The sequence below is a fragment of the Glycine max genome, chromosome 2 (assembly GCF_000004515.6).
Source record: "Glycine max cultivar Williams 82 chromosome 2, Glycine_max_v4.0, whole genome shotgun sequence".
Lineage (NCBI taxonomy): Eukaryota > Viridiplantae > Streptophyta > Magnoliopsida > Fabales > Fabaceae > Glycine > Glycine max.
Genome location: NC_016089.4, coordinates 3,177,867 through 3,198,539, shown reverse-complemented (window position 1 = coordinate 3,198,539; position 20,673 = coordinate 3,177,867). Strand labels below are relative to the sequence as shown.

The window sequence follows — 20,673 nt, the reverse complement described above, 5'->3', positions numbered from 1 at the left end:
GAAAAGGTTGGAATTAGAAAACAAAATCATTAGCGGCTAAACGCGTTAAATTTTGTAATAAACATGATGTGTCACCAATTATCGAGTGCCACGTGTTACCATGACTTATGATTCTGGTTCTGTCTTTTTCTCCCTACCTCATTTCACTAAATAGGGTATGAGAGTTGAGAAACGTGCTATTTTGGTCTGAGATCAATTTTCAGAATTGCCATATTCTTCAATTTTATTTTATTTTAAATCAAATTATTCGATATTGCCTCTGGGCTTGAGATCAACATTTTGATATTGCATGCTTGTGTTCTATTGAGATAAAAATATAGATAAATTAGATTTCAAAAACTCTTCACGATCAGAATATGTTTTAATACTAAACAACGCTTATAAATATATTTATCGATTATTCATTAATAAAATTTTCATATTAACAGTGAAAACCAAACACACATTCTCATAAGATACGGACATATTTTTTATTAATCGGATCTATCTTTATTAGTTTGCATGTTTGTGTTGTTTATTAGTAGTATTGTTTATTATTATTACCTAACCATTCTCTTTATTATTTTCTCATTTTGGCTAAGCAATACTCAAGGTAGGGTAGATTGTGATCGTCTAATAATTTAAATGAAAGTCACCGTATAATTAAATTGCAAGGTTGAAACCACAGTCTTTTAAGATTGAGGCTGCTATTTAAGGGGAAAAAATACATTTTTATAAAGTACATTAATTCTTCTCCTTTTACATTGCGTCAACTTTTAACATAAAATACAAGTTAAGGTTAAGGGTAGCTTATTAATGTATTCTAACTAAAACACAATTTTAGAGTGAGAAAAAACATGTCCTTCATTTTCTAAAAATAAACCTTAAAAATTTATATTCTAATTCACTTTCAAACAGGTTAATGTGTTGGCATGAATTTTTCTTTGACAAAATTTAATATTTTAAAAATAAAAAATGGAAACTATGAAAATCGCACAAATCATTAATAAAAAAAATTGACCCCACAATTGGCTAATCCGTTGAGGACATGGCATGTGTAAAGCAAAAGATTTTGCAAATGAGAAAAGTGTACTTTAAACAATAAAGTAAAATAATAATAATTAATTAAAAATTAAAATTAATTTTAGATTTTAATATGTGTGTGTAGTTTTACCACACTTTTTAATCGTTGATTTTTTATTCAATGATTGTAAATGTATTATATTATCTAAAATGCACTTCTTCTCTTTAGAAAGTCAAATGCTGAGACAAAAATATAATTGGATTCATTAAAAAATATTTTTGTTGAAATTTTTTAAAACTTAATTGGCATATTTTGTTGAATTGTTTGAGTATGATTTATTCGAACTTTAAGCAAAATATTTAGGTAAAAAATATATGCACATATTTCATGTAATTAATTGTTATTGGAAATTTTTGTAACATTAGCATATTATATAAGATAATTCATTTTAAAATTTTACAACATATATTACCAATTTTGAATATTATAATAATATAAAAACTATTTATTAATAGCATATAAATTTCCCTTCCAAAAAAATAACATAGAAAATTAGAAAGTTTATAATGTATTAAATTTGTAGTATAAGCCAATCAGGGGCAGAGTTAGACTACTATTTTTGTTCGAGTGACCAAATACATAACATCATTAAAGAAGATTTTTTTATCATTCATTATTATAAAATATTACTTGTCAGACAATAATCATTTAATACGTAAATTCACTTGTAAGACAATTTTATATGCAAAGTATTGATTTTAAAAAGAAAATTAACTTCGGAAATTCACAGACGCCTACACATAAGTTTCACAAATTGAAACATGTTAGCTTAATTTTAAAAAAGTAATTTTGACTGTATTGACATTTGAGCATTTAAAAAATGCTTGCAAACCACACTATAATGCATGTATATTTAAAAATAAATAAATTCCATCTCATAAACTAAGAGAGTTTTTTTTTTTACAGCATAAAATAAAAGAGAGTTGATCCACAAGATTATTATATCAAGTAAAAAAGTTGTGAATTATACTACTCGATTAAGTTTTTTTAATATAGATTTCTTTATAATATTATTGCATTAAATTTTTTTTGCTATAAAACAAATAATTTGTATACAATAGGTGATTTAAACTAGGTTGTAAAATTGAGTGGTTTTAAATAAAGGCTTTTCATAATTTTGTTTTACATAAATAAACAATATTGCATATAAAACAAATAAATCCAAAATATTCAAAACTTTAAATTGCGATTAATAATATCTATTAATTTACTTTCACATAAAGTTGCGATGTTTGAAAATCATAATCATCATCAATTTTTATTTAATAATAAAATATTGGAAGATCCTTTATATATATATATATATATATATATATATTATTTTTAGAGATTTAAAAAATAATCTTTGCAAACGGGTTTGTGAGTACAAATTTCAGATAAATAAATATTTTTTTTTTGTTTAGTACATAGTTCAGATAGAGTGATTAGTGATATATAAACTATTCATGGTAAAAAAAAGTGATATATAAATAATTACAGAAGAATCATTGTGTTATAATTCTGCCGTATGGTCTAGGTTCGAACCCGTTGTAGAAGCATATATATATATATATATATATATATATATATATATATATATATATATATATATATATATATATATATATATCAAAGTTATAGTTTTGAAATTTAGTTTGATTTAATTGAGATAATAGATTAGTTGTCCAATCGGTAGATCAATAATTAACTCGATTTCATTCAATATGTATTAAAATTTTAAAATTATATATGTATCTATTATATATAAATATATAACTAACATTATTTAAATAAAAAAAATTCATTTATACTAAAAATCTAAAATAATTAGTTGATAAATTAAAAGATATCATATACCCTAATATTACATTTACTAAAAAGACTCTAATAATATTATTCCCTATTAATTATTGAGTATCTAATATGATTTAGTGAGGATATTATAATTCTAAAATATAATATACACAAATTAAAGTGTATATTAATTATCATTTTAGGGATATTAATATGAAAAGATTTATTAATTAATTAAAAATAAATATGAAAAATTAATAAATTATTTAATAAAATCTCTTATGATCTATTTTTTTTAAAAAAAATAAGTATGAATATACTTAAAACTTTATATCATCATTTATAATATATAATATATAATTTAAATAACCAAAATTCATATCATCGTCATAATTTTAAGAAATACTATTATAAAAAATACTCCCAATAATTTATAGTCCAAAAAACAGATTAGAGTTTTTATGTTAGATTTAATCGAAATTAATTACAATATTACTAAAAACCTAAAATAATGATCCAAATCAGTGTTACAGGTTGAGGAAATTGTGATTTTTTTCGGAATAAAGGATAACCAAATAATAAATAATGGGGCAAAAAAGTGAGATAAAAAAATAAAAAATGTCATAATAAGGTCCTTTTATTTTATCATATAATAATAAAAATTCAATTTACCTAATAACGTATATTTCGAATTGTTTTAGGAAATCAATTGCATATATTTACATTCATTACTTGCCACCGTTATTTTGGACAAAGTTTATACTCATTAGTTATTGTAATTAATGTAACTGAATCAAATTTTGACAAAGTATTAAATCGTGGTACGAGTCATATATTATTGACATGTGAACCGCGAGAGCTTCTGATTGAGTGACATATGAATACCGAATAACAAAAATTATTCACAAAATTCTATTATATTAGATAGATGACATAAGAGGCTATTAAGTTTTTTGTTGTTGGCTCATAGTTGACATTGTACTTATGTGCTGATGTGTCCACACTATCTACTTTTTTTTTAGATACTACCTTCTTTCATCTTTAAAACTTTATGTATTAAATTCAGGAAATTTTTCAGGGATGGCTAGAAAAAGAGAATTGAACCAAATCCCTAATTTTTCTTACCGCGTACCCTGCATTAGAATTAGAATGCGCGTTATTTGTTTTTTCAAGGGCTATAAATACGCCCCTATCCCCATGTGTATGGTTCATGCAAATTTTCCAGCAATCAAGGTGCGTCCTCCATCTTCCATACCAAAAAAAAAATTCACTGTCTACTCTAATTTTTTTTTCCCCCCATCCCACTCCATTATCGCTAATGACTTATTGTTCTTGTTTCTATTACTATGTGGTATCATTACTCTCTGACTAGTTAGTTCACTTAATTTTGTTTTTACACCATTTGTACCCGTTCGCCCTCTCTCCCTAGTTCATGCATTATACTAATCAAATTAATTAATCATTAATTTAATGTCAACAGCAAATTAGTAATAGTGCTAATTACTATATAATAGTGTATTTTTTTTGAAATTTTGTGAATGTAAATTGCAGGAAGAAGTTCTCAGCATTCACACATAGGAGCATGGAACATTGAAGGCCCAATCTAAAGTCACATTCTTTCCTACACTTCCTCATAACACACTCCTCTCCCTCTCACTCTCACTCCACATAATATAAATTTCTGGTTGCAACTCAACAAAGTCCACAAACATTTTCAAATCTCGAGTCTCACACTTCTTACACCACACACACAAACCCTTCTCTTCATTTCTCACTCTCGGGAACATTTTTTTTTTTTTAAAGAAAAGGGGAAAAATAGAAAGAAAAGAAAAAGGGAGAAGGAGTGAGAATAACATGAACAAACAACTCAGGCTGCTCTGTCTCTTTATCCTCTTCTCCTTATTTCTCTGTGTAAGCACAGCTTTTCCTCACTGTCACTGTTCCAAGTCTCGATTTTTCCAATTGTTTTATTCCTGCCATTGCCAGTTCTGAAATGGGTGTGTGTTCATTCGATGCAGGTGGGTTTCGCCGGCGCCGGAGACACGGCGGAGAAAAACCCGTTCACCCCAAAAGCCTTCGCGATTCGGTATTGGGACAAAGAGATCCGCAGCGGGTTACCGAAGCCACCGTTTCTTGTATCAAAGGCGTCGCCGCTGAGCGCGGCGGAGGCGGCGGCGTTCTTAAAGCTCGTCTCCGGGAACTCGCTCTCCACGCGGCTGCCGGAATTCTGCGCCGCCGCGAAGCTCCTCTGCTTCCCGGAGGTGGGGCCCCGCCTCGAGAAACACGACAAAGACGCGAACTTTGCTGTTTACAGAGACAATAACTTCACCAACTACGGAACGGGTCGACCTGGTGGACTCGACTCGTTTAAAAACTACTCCGAGGGAGAGAATATTCCGGTGAACGATTTCCGGCGATATAGCCGCGACTCCGCCGGGCATAAAGATGGTTTTCTGAGCTACGGCACGAACGGCAACGTGGTGCAGCAGAGCTTCCATACCTACGCCGCCGGAGCCACCGGCGGCACCGGCGAGTTCAAGCACTACGCCGACGAAACCAACGTCCCGAACCTCGGCTTCACCTCCTATTCCGACAACGCCAACGGCAGAACCCAATCTTTCTCTTCCTACTCCGAAAACGGCAATGCCGGCGAGCAGACATTCACCTCGTACGGCAAAAATGGCAACGGCCCGACCAACGTGTTCGCCTCGTACGGAACAGAGTCCAACGTTGTCGGGTCCGGGTTCTCCAACTACGCTGAGACCGCCAACGCCGCCAACGACACCTTCAAAGGCTACGGCATAGACATGAACAACCCCACCAACACGTTCTCCAACTACGCTGCCGGCGGCAACGGCGCCGTCGAGAGATTCTCCAGCTACCGCGACAAGGCCAACGTCGGCGCCGACTCCTTCACCTCGTACGCCAAAGCCGCCAACGCCGCAGACATCGGATTCTCGAACTACGGCAAGTCCTTCAACGAGGGAACCGACACGTTCACCACGTACGCTAAATCCTCGGATGGCGAAACAAAAGTAGGGTTCACTTCCTACGGCGTAAACAACACTTTCAAGGATTACGAGAAAAAGGGTACCACTGTCTCATTCGCCAGGTACACCAACATTAGCACGACCCTCTCAGTTTCAGCTTCATCAGTCAGTGGCAGTTTGGTAAATAAGTGGGTGGAGCCGGGTAAGTTTTTTCGTGAGAAGATGATGAAGGAAGGAACCGTGATGCCGATGCCTGACATAAAAGATAAAATGCCGGAAAGGTCGTTTTTGCCCCGGAGCATTTTATCGAAATTACCGTTTTCGGTTTCGAAGATTGATGAGTTGAAGCAAGTCTTCAAGGCTTCTGATAACGGCTCCATGGAGAAGATGATGAAGGACTCGTTGGAGGAGTGCGAGCGTGCACCGAGTAGCGGCGAGACAAAACGCTGCGTTGGGTCGCTCGAGGACATGATCGATTTTGCAACCTCTGTTTTGGGTCGAAACGTCGCCGTTCGGACTACCCAGAACGTGAACGGGTCCAAGAAGAGTGTGGTGGTGGGGCCCGTCAGGGGAATCAACGGTGGTAAAGTCACCCAATCAGTGTCGTGCCACCAGAGCCTGTTCCCTTACCTGCTCTACTACTGCCACGCGGTTCCTAAGGTTCGGGTCTACGAAGCGGATCTTCTCGACCCGAAAACAAAAGCTAAGATTAACCGCGGAGTTGCCATCTGCCACTTGGATACATCGGATTGGAGCCCCACACACGGAGCGTTTCTCTCGCTCGGGTCGGTCCCGGGTCGGATCGAGGTGTGCCACTGGATCTTTGAGAACGACATGGCGTGGACCATTGCGGATTGAGAAAAGAGACCATCAGAATAAGGAATAAGAGTCACTTCTATAGGAAATTAAAGTTAAATTAAAACAAAAAAAGAACTTCTGTTCTGCTAAGAAAATTTAGCAGTCTCGAGAATTATTTGTTTTTAATTTAAAAATTAAGTAATGTAATTTTATTTTTTTTGGATAGAAAAGTTTAAGTCATGTTTTTTTTACTACATTTGGAAGAAGAAGGTATATTATTATTTACTCATGATCATTGTTGTTATTATTAGCTTGGCAAGATGTATGTAAATGTCTTTCCTAATGATTGGAGGCAATGAATCAAGATTTGATGCTCTTATAATAAAATGTTATTAATTGCTTTTTATCGCTCACTGATTTTTAATTTTCACTTGGTGGCATGCTACTGTTGAGTTTCGGTTCTTGTGATTGGTTTGGTTCAATTATGGGGGCATTGATAAGAACACACTAGAACATTTCATGACGAGACAAAAAGAGACCTGATCCAGATTCTGCATGTTGATAAATTTTAGAGGGGGGAGAACAATTGGATTTTCCGCATATATACAAAGCCATGTGAACTAAAGGATGAGGTGGTCCTTAAACCACCCAAAACATGCTCTTGTATTGGTCTGGGAGGAGTTCACGGGACAGCTATTGTTGGCCAATGTCCAAATGAGAGACTAAAAGAAAATTATAATAATGAGAGTAAGTCCCGTTTCCATCCACCATGGCTTCAGCTCTAAGGTCATCTCAAATTTAGAGTCCAGAAAATTGCTGATTTTTTTTCTTTCAACAATACGTTTAATCACCTCTTTATTTTTCTTTTTGTCCCCTTCAATAATAGACCATTCTTAATTAAATTGCTTTTATTAGTTCCAAGGAGGGGCATGCTCTCAATCTCATCCCGTATGTATGTACGTGTCTTAATGTGTGTTGTGAAATTTTAACTCGTGAACTCTTGTTATAGTATGTTTTTACAGTTTTATCAAATCAAAGTTTTTACAAATAATTAATTAATGGTCTCTTCCTGAACTGAAATATTCGAATAGAATCTTCATTATGTATATGTATAAGAAAATATAATTTTTTTTGGGTGGTTATAAAAGAAAGAAGAAAAAGATCGGTTTGATTTTTTATTAATAAAAATTAGAGAGAAATACTTCAAACCCTAATGGATCTATTTATACCACTCCTAATATGATCACAATGGTGTTTTTATGTTAGATGACATAAGAAATGTGTCAGTGGACAAAAAAATCTTAGCAAAATCGTTACAAACATAGTCTAGTAAATATGTTTTACTGTATTCCGCACAAAATCAATGTTAGTAACAACAAAAAAATATTTATTGGACAAAAATGGGCAATGCGAATAATATACTGATAGGTCTGAAAAAACGTGACGCATAACCGATTTGGAAAGTGCTTGGTAAAAGTATTCTTTACGACATTAGGAAAAGGAACTTGGAAGCAAGATCCAATATGTACACATGATATCAATGATGCTAGAAACAGAGCACTTGAGCATCTCCCTCAAGCATGATTACATACTGCACCTTACCAATGGAAGAACTTGCCTATGCTTCGGTAGCAATGGATCAAGTTGAAACATTTCAAACCATGCCTTAACGCAATGAATGGCCCCTAACTTCCTAATAGCAGGACCTTCCTAACATCCCCTTTTGGAACTTGAAGCATGAAAATTACCTATGTAATTACATCAGTTGGTAAGATACTATTTTCTGTCATTTTAATGATTGATATTAGTAATTGAAAAATGATTCAAATTATAGTGGTACCGAAAATTGTGGAATTATTGAATTCCTAGTACTACATGAGTTGGTACGATACTATTTACTCTTATTGATCATAATGCTTGATGATATTATCACTAAAAAGGGTTCACAATTATAGTGGTACATGTCATACCGAAAATTGTGGAATTATTGAATCCCTTGTATTCCCAACTTCGCCATGTGTTTGGTACTTGATCAAACATGAACATCTAATCTGTATCATCATGGTATTTTGTAACGATACAAGTATACCAAGCTCCCTCTCTCCATCTTTCTACTACATCTTCATGAATAGTCCACAAAAATTTAGGGCAGGGGACCCTATGTCCCCCCCAAAAAAACCCAGTGTGAAAAATGAACTTCAAGTGAAAGCATACTGCGGCTATAATGTGATAACTCCCTAAGGTGGAACCCTTTATTTCTTTTTCTTTTTTTCTTTTGATACATAAATTTAGAAAAGGTAGCTGCCTTTTATTTTATGTTTTTGTTTTCTAAAATTTGGGGCCTGCCTAACTTTGTTTTTGTCTTTGACTGAACTTCTCATATATGCTAATTATTGCAATAATGCGAAGGATCAAACGAACCATTTAACTACCTAATGTGGCTTTTGTTTCTCACTACTTGCACTGTTTCCAATTATCCAACGACTATTTTATCGATGCTGGTAGAGAAGGTCTTCTCATAATTTGGTTTTATTTGTGGCTTATTATTGCTCCGATGATGTAATATCACAACATTTTTAAAAGAATCATATTACAGAACTTTAGCACATTTTCTATCTATCTTTATAATTTTATAAAAATAAAAATATGAGCATTCCAAACAATGAAACAAACGTAAGCTTTTCCTTGCAATCAGTGTGTATAAATTAAGCATTATTTGTTTTGAGCGTGACACTCCAAAATCTTGACTTGCTAGTGTAGTAGTTTGAACTATGAGCTGGGGTCACTAATTGAATGCAATGTGCATGGGCAACGACGAAAGGGAAAGCACAACGGTACCATGATTAAAAATTTTATTACTTCACATAGTGGATAATCAGTGCATGACAGATAGTCATTCGGGTGTTTGATTAAAGGGAAGAAGAATACGATGCTGAATTGGTGCTGATTTGAAAACCAATAAAATTCTCAACTTTTACTTTCAAATCGACCGTTAATTACTTATAGTAGAACGTTAATAAAAATAGCATGCAAAGTTTCAACGCACTTTAATAAAGAAATTAAAAAGAACTCAAGCCATAATTAATAAAACATAAAGACAAGAATTCAAGCCCATCAAATAACCTATGGCTATTGAAGCTCTTTTGCACTTTAACTCAAGAAATCCACTCCGTAAAGGATCTAATTCCACTCAGCAAAGAACTAATGCCGCTGTAGAATAAAGGAGCTTGCTTAATCTTGTTTTGAATTATCGAGTTTTAGTTAATAGTTACTAAAGATAGATAGATTCGTGTCAATCGTGCATATATCATATATAAAGAAGTTTCTAGAGAGGTTTTATTCCTTTTCATGTACATTTTTTTTTTTTTAAATATTGTATTGCGGGTTAGGTGCACCAGGGATGAATCATGTACCTTTGGTGTTTATGCTCTAATGATTATTATTTTTTTAATTAGAAAAAAATTATCCTTTATTTTCAATTTTTGTAAAGCTTCATTTTTATTTTATAACAATAACAACAATTTATTTGTTTGGAAAATAGATTGCCAACCCAATATATTTATTCTACTTCCGCCGCGCGTTAATCAGGTGATATAAGCATTAAACTGGTAACTTATCTGGTGCAGGCTGAATATGTAATTATTTATTTTGGTGTATATATTTTTTATTTGTAAACTATCCTTTAATATATATAATTATTTGTATCTCTTTTATGAATATTCAAAATATAATTGTTTGCCGTTATACTTCAACTGTTTTTTCTTTTTAGTTTTAAAAAATACAGATAGAAACTCTCCTTCAACTAGGAAAAATAATTTTGATGAGCTTTGATGCTGAAATTGAATAAGGTAGGATTGTTAAAGAATCTAGTAATGCTTCAACTGCCCCAGGTACAAATTTATATGCATTAATGTAGCTGCCTGAGGATTACATACATCATTAAAACTTTGTGCAAACCCCAAGGAATAACTTAAATACATTAACCTAACTTTGTCATTCATAATCAATGGGTGGTGGTGTGTGGATCAGATATGATTTTTTGCCTGTTCTGGAAGACTGCAACACGGCAACACCTCCAATAAATACAGACACTTTTTGAATATGGAAAAGATACTCCCTCCATTCTTATAGTAGTAGTATATAATAGTTAATTATTTAATTTATTAAGATTAAAAAATATTAATTTAATTAATAATAATAAATTTGTTTGAAATTTATATTTTTTTAAAAATTATTATTGTTATTAATATTTTATTCTCTTTTAATAGTTTGTTAATATATTTTTTTTATTAAGAGATATTTATAGTCTAAGAATAATTAATATAAAAAATATTATAAATTGAATTTTATAAGAAAATATTTCAAACTTAAATCTTATATATAAAAATTAAGAGAATAAATTTTTTAATTCTTTAAGTAGGAGATATTATTTTTTTAATGAATAGGAGTACAGTTTAATACTGTTCCGCACAGTAAATTACAGTTCACAATTTATATCTTTATAAAAAAAAATTGTATTTAATGTTTAACTGTCTCAAACATAGTTGTTTTAAAAAAGATATTTGTAAGGAAAAAAAAGTATTTGTGTTTTTCTTATTTTTTTTCACCTTAATCAACTATTTTTTTAAAAAAGATTAAACAATAGTAATAATTATTATTTCTACAATTATTTCTTTACCTTTATCTGATTCTTAAAGATTTTACATCATTATCATGGTTGGAGAGAAATAGTAAATAGATCTATATTGAGAAGTTAAAAATAATTTTAATATCAACAAGAATATACTAATTATATTTCTTACTTTTCAAACTAGCCAGAAGAAAAATGGAAGTAGTATGAAAGAAAAGTTGTACATTAATCATTCAGCTCACTTACAGACAGTGCCGTGCTGCAAAGGCTACAATTTTATATTATGGAACATATAATAATGGTTTGAACTTTGAAGTCAGAGGCAGACACTAGACATTCACACCTTAGTACCTTGCTTCTGTTGTCAAGCTCACCTTATTCCTTAGTTAAGTTGTCAGCCAGAAGAAGTTTGATTTTTCAAACCAGCTTACCTAGTGTTACTCATCTAACTTGACCTATAATCACTGCAGTGGACCACTGAAAAATAATGAGAAACCCAAACCATAAATTTGGTAGCTAGGAATTGGAAGCCATAAAAGAGTTCAACTGGAAAACCACTGCTTCTAGAGTACTAGTAGTATTTTGTACCATGGAATAGAACATACAGCTAGACCACATTTTGGGGTCATTAATGGCACAGGCTATGGTGCACTAAGAAATTTCTTTGTCTTTGGTGGTCAAAGAAATATAACCGGCTATAGTAGGTGTTTTTAGTATATTTTATTTTGCATGTTTTATTTTATTTTCTTTTCCCAGCTTGCCCCTCTACTCCCACCCCTCCTTCAACCTTTTCACTCTCAATTTCCTTCTCTGAAACCTTCATACCACCATGGCCAAGAAGCAAAAGCTTCAATCGTCGGCTTTGCAAATCGCTGTCCATTATTGGTTTGTTTTCTTCTTCTTATTCTCATCATCAATATTACCAAATTTTTTTTGTCATGTTTTGTGTTTGATTAATTACCAAAATAAAAAAGTCTTTGCAAGAGGAGTTGCTTTCTGTTGTTTGACTGTGATTCCAGTTGTTTGACTGTGAGTGTCATTAATATCTTGATAAAAATTGAAGATAAGTTCTTCTTCAAAAAATTAAATATCTTGTTAAAAATTATTAAATCCTTGCAAGAGGAGTTGTTTTCTGTTTTGGAGTCCTTGATTAAAAAATCCCCTATGAGTTTTGTATTAGAAGTTGATATGAAACAGAACTATTTAATCAAAAAACGAATGCATGAGTAGTTATAATTATAATATCTCTACATTAATATAAAAAAGATTTATCTTTCTCCTCTTCCTCTTCTGTATAGTCATATCAGGGAACCATAGATGCAACAAGTACATTAAAATAAGAGAATTTATTGACAGGAATAAATGATGTGCAAATTTGTTGTGTTCTCAAAATGTTTGAAGTTGACTCACTTTCAGCAGAGAATTAATGCTGAAGTTATTGCTAGCTCTCATAACATTTTTCTCGAAGACATGCAATGGTAATATGGTATGGTTTTATCTTCATATTAAAGATCGGTTTTTAATGATATGACCAATCGAGTGATAATATAAAAATTATTTACATTAGTATTGTGTTGTAATTAAATTCATGAAGTAATTAAAGGCATAAGTGTGAAAAAAAAAGAATGTATTGTGGCAACTTTTACTTATCCAGCAATTATGTCCAATGACAAATAATAATTATATTCTTTTGAGAAATGTCAAACATTACCTTTAATTAGGATATTAATTAAAAAATTAAAAAGATAAATATTTATATTGAAATACACCAAATTGTGTTTTTTATATTTTTTTATACTCTTATATAATTTTCATAATAAATATTTTTTTTTAATTACTTAACTAATATCTTAAAAGACATTAGTTGACGAGAACTAACAAAACCTATATTAATTCTTTCAGCATTCTTCTTAGCAATAGCTCTTGTTTAAATTCCAAATTGGCAATTGAGCACATGTTTAACTACCGGCGTGCCATGCATGCAGGATCTCACATCCTAATCCCAAACAAGATATTCATATGATGAACCTATGATATTATCAAGAAATATTTTATGATATTCGGAAGTATATATGAATGTTCAGTGCTTTAATTTCTATAAAAAAATATGTAGGTGTCTTATTTAGCAAGATGGTCATCCTAAATAAAGATAAAGTGTCTGGAATACCACCACATCATTATATTGTCTAGTAAAATGTCTCCCTCCCCACGTGATATACCAATGAAGGTAAAACCAGTGTTTATTTAGCTTCCAAAGTTTCAGTCACCATCTCAAATACGACCTCGATCCGATGCTTTCTGACAGGTATTTGATGAGAATGAAATAAATAAATGGAAATAAAGTGAATAGAAATAGAGAAAATAAAAATGGCATGAATTAAATTTGGTAAGAAATAGAATAAAAATATAAACGTTTGGTTTAAGAAAAAATACAGAATAAATAGGAGAGAGAGAAACAGAAAAAAGATCAATAATAATTTGATAATCAATTATATATCAAACTCATAACTGATTATCACTCTTCAAAAGCACACATTTTGCATACATGGGTGTAGACAATCGATGATCATTTCATGACAATTTTTTTAAATTCTCTATTCTCTCTTTTTTCATTTCACAGTTTAGAAGAAAAATAAAAAAGTGAGACCCATATTTTTTTTATTTCTCTCCTCTCTCATTTCTTATTTAACAAAGACGCTCATTTTTTCTATTTCTTGTCTCTCTCCACCCTAATTCTTTCACCAAACAAATCGTAAGTGTCACTCATGGTTGTGGAATAAGAAATAAGAAACAAAACTAAAGTAAAGTTTTTTTTTTTGTATTAAAATTGTGATTAATTGATTGTCTAGTGTACTTTTTCTGTTTTATTGATAAACTTCTCAATCATATCATTCATTATTCTCCGAACAATTGATGATTCATGCACTCCCACTTTGTCGCTAGATGATAATTACATAATCTCAACTCATCATATTATTCATTAGGCTATTGAATCTTACACCTCATGATTACATATTATATCTCCCATTACATTATGAAAAGTTTATTCTGAATTTCAGAATGTAATAAAAAGTGTCCGATATAATTAATAATGGCATTGCATGATATAAATGTCCATTCATTATACTAGGAAAGGTTTATAAAAGGAACAGGTCTCAAAATACCATGTACGACTTCAACCTCTAAACCAAACCAACTTTAGTTAGTGTTAAAAAAAAAGGCCATTAACACATGTATCAAAAAGGTTCAAAGGCTATATTAATTGATGACAACATATTACACTTAATTCTAGCCGAAGTCTTGACTTCAGTTCTTCTACGTGAGCAATGTGGGACTTGGACACGAGGAGCATTATGCTTTTTCGCACAAGTTAGGTGCTAGTTCACGTGGAACTTCGTTTGAATCTCAAAAAAATTGTCATGAAGGAGCAATGGTTCGTAGTTTGGGTAAAACTGTACATGTCACATGTTTCAGTAACTAATAACTATATACACTACATCCTTAACTTTCATGTGAACTACAGCACAAACTCTCTTTTTGTACAAATTTTGATATTTAAATTTGAATATTTGATAAACAAGAGTATAACTAAGAAGCGGAGTTGTTTCAGAGTAAAGTATGCAGCTCAGAATGCTAACTGCAGGGTTGGGTATGCATAAATCTATTGTTTATAATAAGCCTTTCAATTTTGTAGCATCTCTTGATTTGGATTGATTTGTGAATTTCTTGATGTTTTTAGTTTGGCTGTTATGCCTTTACGTACACTCTAGTTTCAAGTACTAGCACTAGTGTTCTCTAACTAGGAATTACATAAAATATAAAAGGCTTTGTAAGAGAACACGGTTTGTCCATCTGTGACCCTGCAAGGTAAAGCAGAGAGAGAAATGTGAAATTTTTTGTGGTCTGATCTTATTCCTTTTTCTTAAAATAACTACAAAACCTTCCCTAGATTAAGTTACACTAGTACCAAACTGACCTCAATTGATAATTCGATAGTGCCATCACAGAAAAGGTTACTCAATTATACGTCAACTTTTGTCTTTTTATTAAAGTCTGGAATGGCTAAAGCACATGGATCAAAGTTGAAAATATTTTTTTAGCATATTTAACTAAACAGAACATAAGTGAGGGGTTGCTTGATTCAATTATCCATTCGTGTTGCATTTGACTCCTAAAGTGAGGAATCTTAATTATTATTGAGAAAATCAAAGGGATAGAATCTAACAAATCTATAATTTGCGGTGAATATGAATTATTTTATTATATATCAAGGTTTACTTATCAATGGTTCTGATCTCTCATTTTTTGATCTAAATTGAACTCATTGCATTTTAGTTTTTAGAATAGCCAAATTATTAAACACACTTCCAGTTAAGCATGGAGTATAAAAGGAAGTTTAGTTCAATTCTTTAGGAAAGCGATCTATATACAGGTATAAAACGGATAACTGAATGGGATCGAATCGAATATAAAAAATTGAACCATTTTAGAAAAAAACCAAATCAATTCACTTTATAAAAATGGTTTGATTAACCGAATAACTTTTATAAAGTGGTTTAGAAATGAATCAATTCGGAATTTAAAAAAAAAATCCATTTTTCGCACAATCATAATTTTCTCTAATATTAGGTTAAATTTATTAAAAATATAAATTTTGATAGGTCTCCTTTCTTATGTAATAACTCTCCGGAATTAGAAGACCTATTAAAATATGTAATTTTCAATAAAATTTAGTTAATAATAGAGAAAATATTGCTAGTATTCCTCCCACTTAATTTTATCCATAATATAATAATATCTGAATTTATCAGTGGCCCAAAAAAAGTGCAAAGCAAATCTTTGTGTGTTTTTTGTTAATGCTATTTGTACTCCCCTTTTTGCTAATAGACTCTCCTTTTAATTTTATTTTCCAAAAATATCCCGTAAAAACACTCCCCTTCATCTCTCTCCATAAGTCTGTTGGCGATGAGAGAAGGCTTCTCCACCCCAGATGCAACAAATGGTGACGAAGGAGACGGTGAGGCTTGGTCGACCGTGGAGAGACTTGAATCTTAGAAGATTGATTGTGATGTCAATTATGCAAATAATACCTTTTTTTTAAGGAATGAATGGAAGAAGAAGGGAAATTTAAGGAAGATAGTAAGAACCATCTGTTTCTGACAAGGGACTCCCAAATGCAATATGAGAAGCACATTTCCCTCCAGAATCGTGAAAACAACCTAAAGCACACAAGTTCTGCACCTTTTTGCACCAAACTGAAAAAATTACAAAAGGGTAAAGCTTTTTATGTCAAATAAATCGAAATTTGAGATCACAATACAATTTGAAAGGGGAAACTGAAGCAGCGATGCAAATCTGAGGGCAACTTCTTCAAAAAGAAAAAGGGATCGAATGAAGGAGAGAGAATCCCCTTTTGGTTTCTGCAATTGAAATTTGCAAATGAAAGGATCAGTCTTGTGCTTTTAGTTGTATTTGGCGTTCCGTAAAATCCAGCAACAGTGAAAAATCGATAATGTTTCTTGCACCAACTTTGCTTCTTGTGGCCACGATGCAACAAGGAAAAATTAAATGTGAAGGGAATGATGATTTTAGGAGAATTTGTGGTTTTCCAAATTAAATGTAGGTTTGATGGCTAATGACTTTTTTTTTATTATTTGGGGCAAAGCTGGGAGTGGGAAGTATGGGTGTGTGCAAAGGGGAGTGTGCTTTGTTTTTGGGTGGGAAAATCAAGGGTAGTGTACTAGTAATAAGGGGCAGTGGAAATAGTTAAAGCCTTTTTTTCACGAAAGGGCCATTTTGGTTGTGGACAGAAAACCATTTAATTAGGCCCAGCATATAAGGCAATTCCTTCCTTCCTTCTGTCTCCAGAGCAAAGTGAGAGAAAGTGTTGCAGAGTTGCACAAAGAGATGGCGGTGGCGGCCAATTCTGCAAGAAAAACCCTCCAAATAGCTTCTTTTGCCACCAGAACCCTCTTCTCTCGTCGATCTTCGTGCGCCACTAAGCTCAATGGACTTGCCTCTTCTTCTTCTTCTTCCAAGAAACGCGCCCTCTCGTTTTCCCGGTAATAAAAATCACTTTTTTTTCTCTCACTGCATACTCATATTTGCTCTGCCCCTTTTGTTTCACTCCACTGTGAAATATCGAAATGGATAAAATTTTCAATTTTTATTATGGTTTCTGTTGTTTAGGCTTCCGGTGCAGTTGGTTGGTGGACAAGTGTCTTTGACGCCGTTGCATAGTGTTACTGCCTCTGCCTTGTTCACTTCTCTGCTTTCTCTGCACAACACTAACTGGGGTTGTCTTTCAGAAGGTACCCTTTTTTTCTTCACATTTTGGATGGATTGTCTTGCACTGGAAGAGTTGTTGCTCTCTCATTTTTCATTTTAATTGTTAATGCCATGCATTTAATCTTAATAACTACTTTTTTTGGATTACCAACATGGGGAAACCGTAATATAAAAAATTGGCATGATGATGATACCTTTGGCATTTCAGGTATAAGATAATATAGTGATCATCCTAAGTCCTAACATAACCATTTTTAATTTTTCTTCAAGGATAATAATATTCTTTTGTACATTTTATTGTTAGGCTTTAGATTAACTTCTTTATAAGCACTTATAGAAGACTAATAATAATAATAATAAAAGGGTAAAATAATTCGAGCTTCTCTCCTGAGCTAAAATCAACTTGTGCAATGCTGCTTTTGGAGAAGTTAAAGAGAGAGCATCTATAAAAGTTAAGTGCATTTGTAGATTTTAACTTATGTGAAAAAACTCAATTTATTTTATCCTCTTATTTTCTTCTTTATAAAGTGTTTATGGAGAAGTTTATCCAAAGTCCAAACAAGACCTTAGTCACTAAACTTGCCTTTTCTTGTGGCTGGGAGTGGTAAGGTTGTAATGGTCTTTTGACATGATACTTTATACTTGCGTTTATTTCCTGATTAGTTAGTTTGTAATCAGTTCACAACAATTAATCCTGATTCCATTAGCAACTGCAGTTAGTGAAATGGTTCTGAATTAATAATGTTAGAAGGGTTTAAGTCTTAATTTATGCATGGGATGATGGGGAGAACCAACAGACATTTGAAATATCTTTTTCATGCTGTGTCCCTGACAGATATGGGCTAATTGAGTGACAAATAAGTAAAATTTGAGCCTAAAAGAGTTTGTTAATTAACATTGGCTTGATTAAAGGGGGTTTATGGAATCAATGTAATGCCATGAGGAAAGTTTATGGAATCAATTTAATGCCATGAGGAAAAACAGATGAAATTTGAGAGATACTCTTACTTGCCAATTGAAGAAACAATTAGAAATGGCAGTCAAGGAGGAGATCTATAGCAACCCCTGCTGCATAATGGCAATATTCAACTAAGAGTCTGTTTGTGCATTTGTGATGGGGGGTTGTTTATTGAAAATGCTTTTGTAAAACACTTGAAAACTGAGCCAAGATGGAAACACTAGTTTGCATTGAAGAAAAATCTCAATCAAATGGATTGAGAGAATTTTCTGAGGTATTGTTTTATAATAATTTCTATTAATTTAACTAAATTAAGACTTGGTGGGTTAGAGGCTTACACATTGTTTTGTAGCTCCCCTAATTTACAACTAAGCCAAATTGAAGAAAAGGTTGGCTTGTAATTGTATTATGACAAAAGTTTGACAAAGTACTTATGGCAGGCTGCACCAAGTCTATTCTTATTTTCTGAGACAGGTGCTTAACGCTAACCTTATGAACAGGGTTTCACTAGAATGTTTAGTTGACAGTTTATGCTACATTCTATTTCTAGCTGTTCTTGAGCAATTTAGTGTAAAGTTTTAAACTGTGTGTATTGATAAAATAACATCAAGGCCAGTATTATGTCTGCTAGTATCTGTTTTAAAGTGTTTTCTTTTCTTTTGCTTGATAGTTAGATGCCTTTTTTTATCAGTTTATAATGTTTTTTCTTTAGATAATAGCTAAAGTTGCTTCTTTGTGAAAAAATTTATGGAGCCTATCATCATAATACTTATGTAGCTTCATTGATCAATATATATAGTGTTGATAGGATTTCTTTTTGAAATCTTCCACTGTAATATTGTAAAAAAAAACAATATCATTTTGAATATGTTTTTTGACATATTTCTCTATTCACTGATAATTTGATATATAGATTGCTGTCAAGTTTGTGTTGGGTGTTTTAATTCGCTAGTTCCCCTGAGGTTGATACTCCTACCCAGTGGCAGTTAGCAGTATTATTGACCACTGGATGGCTGCTTTATGAATTTGATGGCAGCATCTAATTATAGAAATTTAACGTTACCAAAAAACTTGGGATACCCAAGAAACCTCCTTTTATACTGGAGAACCCTGACATTTACTTTATGTTATGACAGGTTTTGCAACACCTCTATAACATGCGAATGATACTTCCAGATACCATTAGGTGCTGGTTTTGTTTCAATACTTGTTTCTAGTAGGTTCTGCGATTATTTAACAATGTAACTTGATTAATTTTTCTCTATCTGTTGAGACTGTCAAAATGCGTTGTTGTCCTGCTGACATTTACAAGGTGACTGTGATGTTCAAGCTTTCAGAAAGATCAGTCTATTCACGATAGTTAACCCTTCAATTTGGGGGAAATTTCCATGTAAAATCAATGCCAGATTTTGAAGTGGTTTTTATTTTGCATGAATCTTCAATTGAATTTTATATTATGTCATGTGATCTCCTGTTTTTGTCATTCTGTGACAATTATGAATTTCTTTTTGTCCATATCTGTATGGCATTTCATACATTACAAATGCGTGCTACATCCTAGACTCCATGATCACCATTCTTTTGGTTCCACAAGAACTTGTGCACATTCTTGTCGTATGAATTATCTTAAATCCATTCATGATGTAAAATACCATTCTTTTGGCTTTAACTAAGCCTTTACCACAAGAACTTGCCGAATGAACTATCTTAAATCCATTCATGATGTAAATCTCCTGTACAACTTTTTGGCACAATATCGATAAGCTTAGTAGGTCAATAAATGGAGCACTTAGCTCTACAGAGATGAATTTAAAAGTGGTTTCAACTTTCATGTGTATACCAATCTTCAACTTATACGTAGACTACCCAATTTTGGCACAATTGTTTATGGTTTGGGTTGAAAGCCTTGAAGGTTTTTGATAAGCTGTGTTGACTTTATTTACCACTTAGTGTTTGCATGTTTTTCGGTTGCCTTCAATTATGTTGACATCAAGTAGACAATAATTAAAAATTTAAAATCATCATATTCAAATAAGAAGGTACAGTGCTTCTGAATCTTGCTATTTTGTACGAAAGTTACTCGTGAAATTTGATGAATTTAAAATTATCCAATAAGGTTTCTCCATTGAAAAATGCTTAGTGGTACGAATTTGTGTGGGATAAAGATTGCGTA

The 20,673-nt window shown here is 32.2% G+C and overlaps 2 protein-coding genes across 2 annotated transcripts; both read left to right on the top strand.

Annotated features, from left to right (window-relative positions):
• Nucleotides 1-3,931: 3,931 nt before the first annotated feature.
• Nucleotides 3,932-7,025, top strand: LOC100797939 (polygalacturonase 1 beta-like protein 3). Its single transcript, XM_003519772.5, has 3 exons — nucleotides 3,932-4,069; nucleotides 4,388-4,747; nucleotides 4,855-7,025. Exons 2-3 carry the CDS (start codon nucleotides 4,691-4,693, stop codon nucleotides 6,682-6,684), a joined length of 1,887 nt encoding a protein of 628 aa, XP_003519820.2. The 5' UTR covers nucleotides 3,932-4,069; nucleotides 4,388-4,690; the 3' UTR covers nucleotides 6,685-7,025.
• A 10,105-nt stretch (nucleotides 7,026-17,130) lies between these two features.
• LOC100306523 (uncharacterized) lies at nucleotides 17,131-19,980 on the top strand. Its single transcript, NM_001249326.2, has 3 exons — nucleotides 17,131-17,316; nucleotides 17,444-17,565; nucleotides 19,637-19,980. The coding sequence occupies exons 1-3, from the start codon at nucleotides 17,162-17,164 to the stop codon at nucleotides 19,654-19,656; spliced, it is 297 nt and encodes a 98-aa protein (NP_001236255.1). The 5' UTR covers nucleotides 17,131-17,161; the 3' UTR covers nucleotides 19,657-19,980.
• The last annotated feature ends 693 nt before the right edge of the window (nucleotides 19,981-20,673 follow it).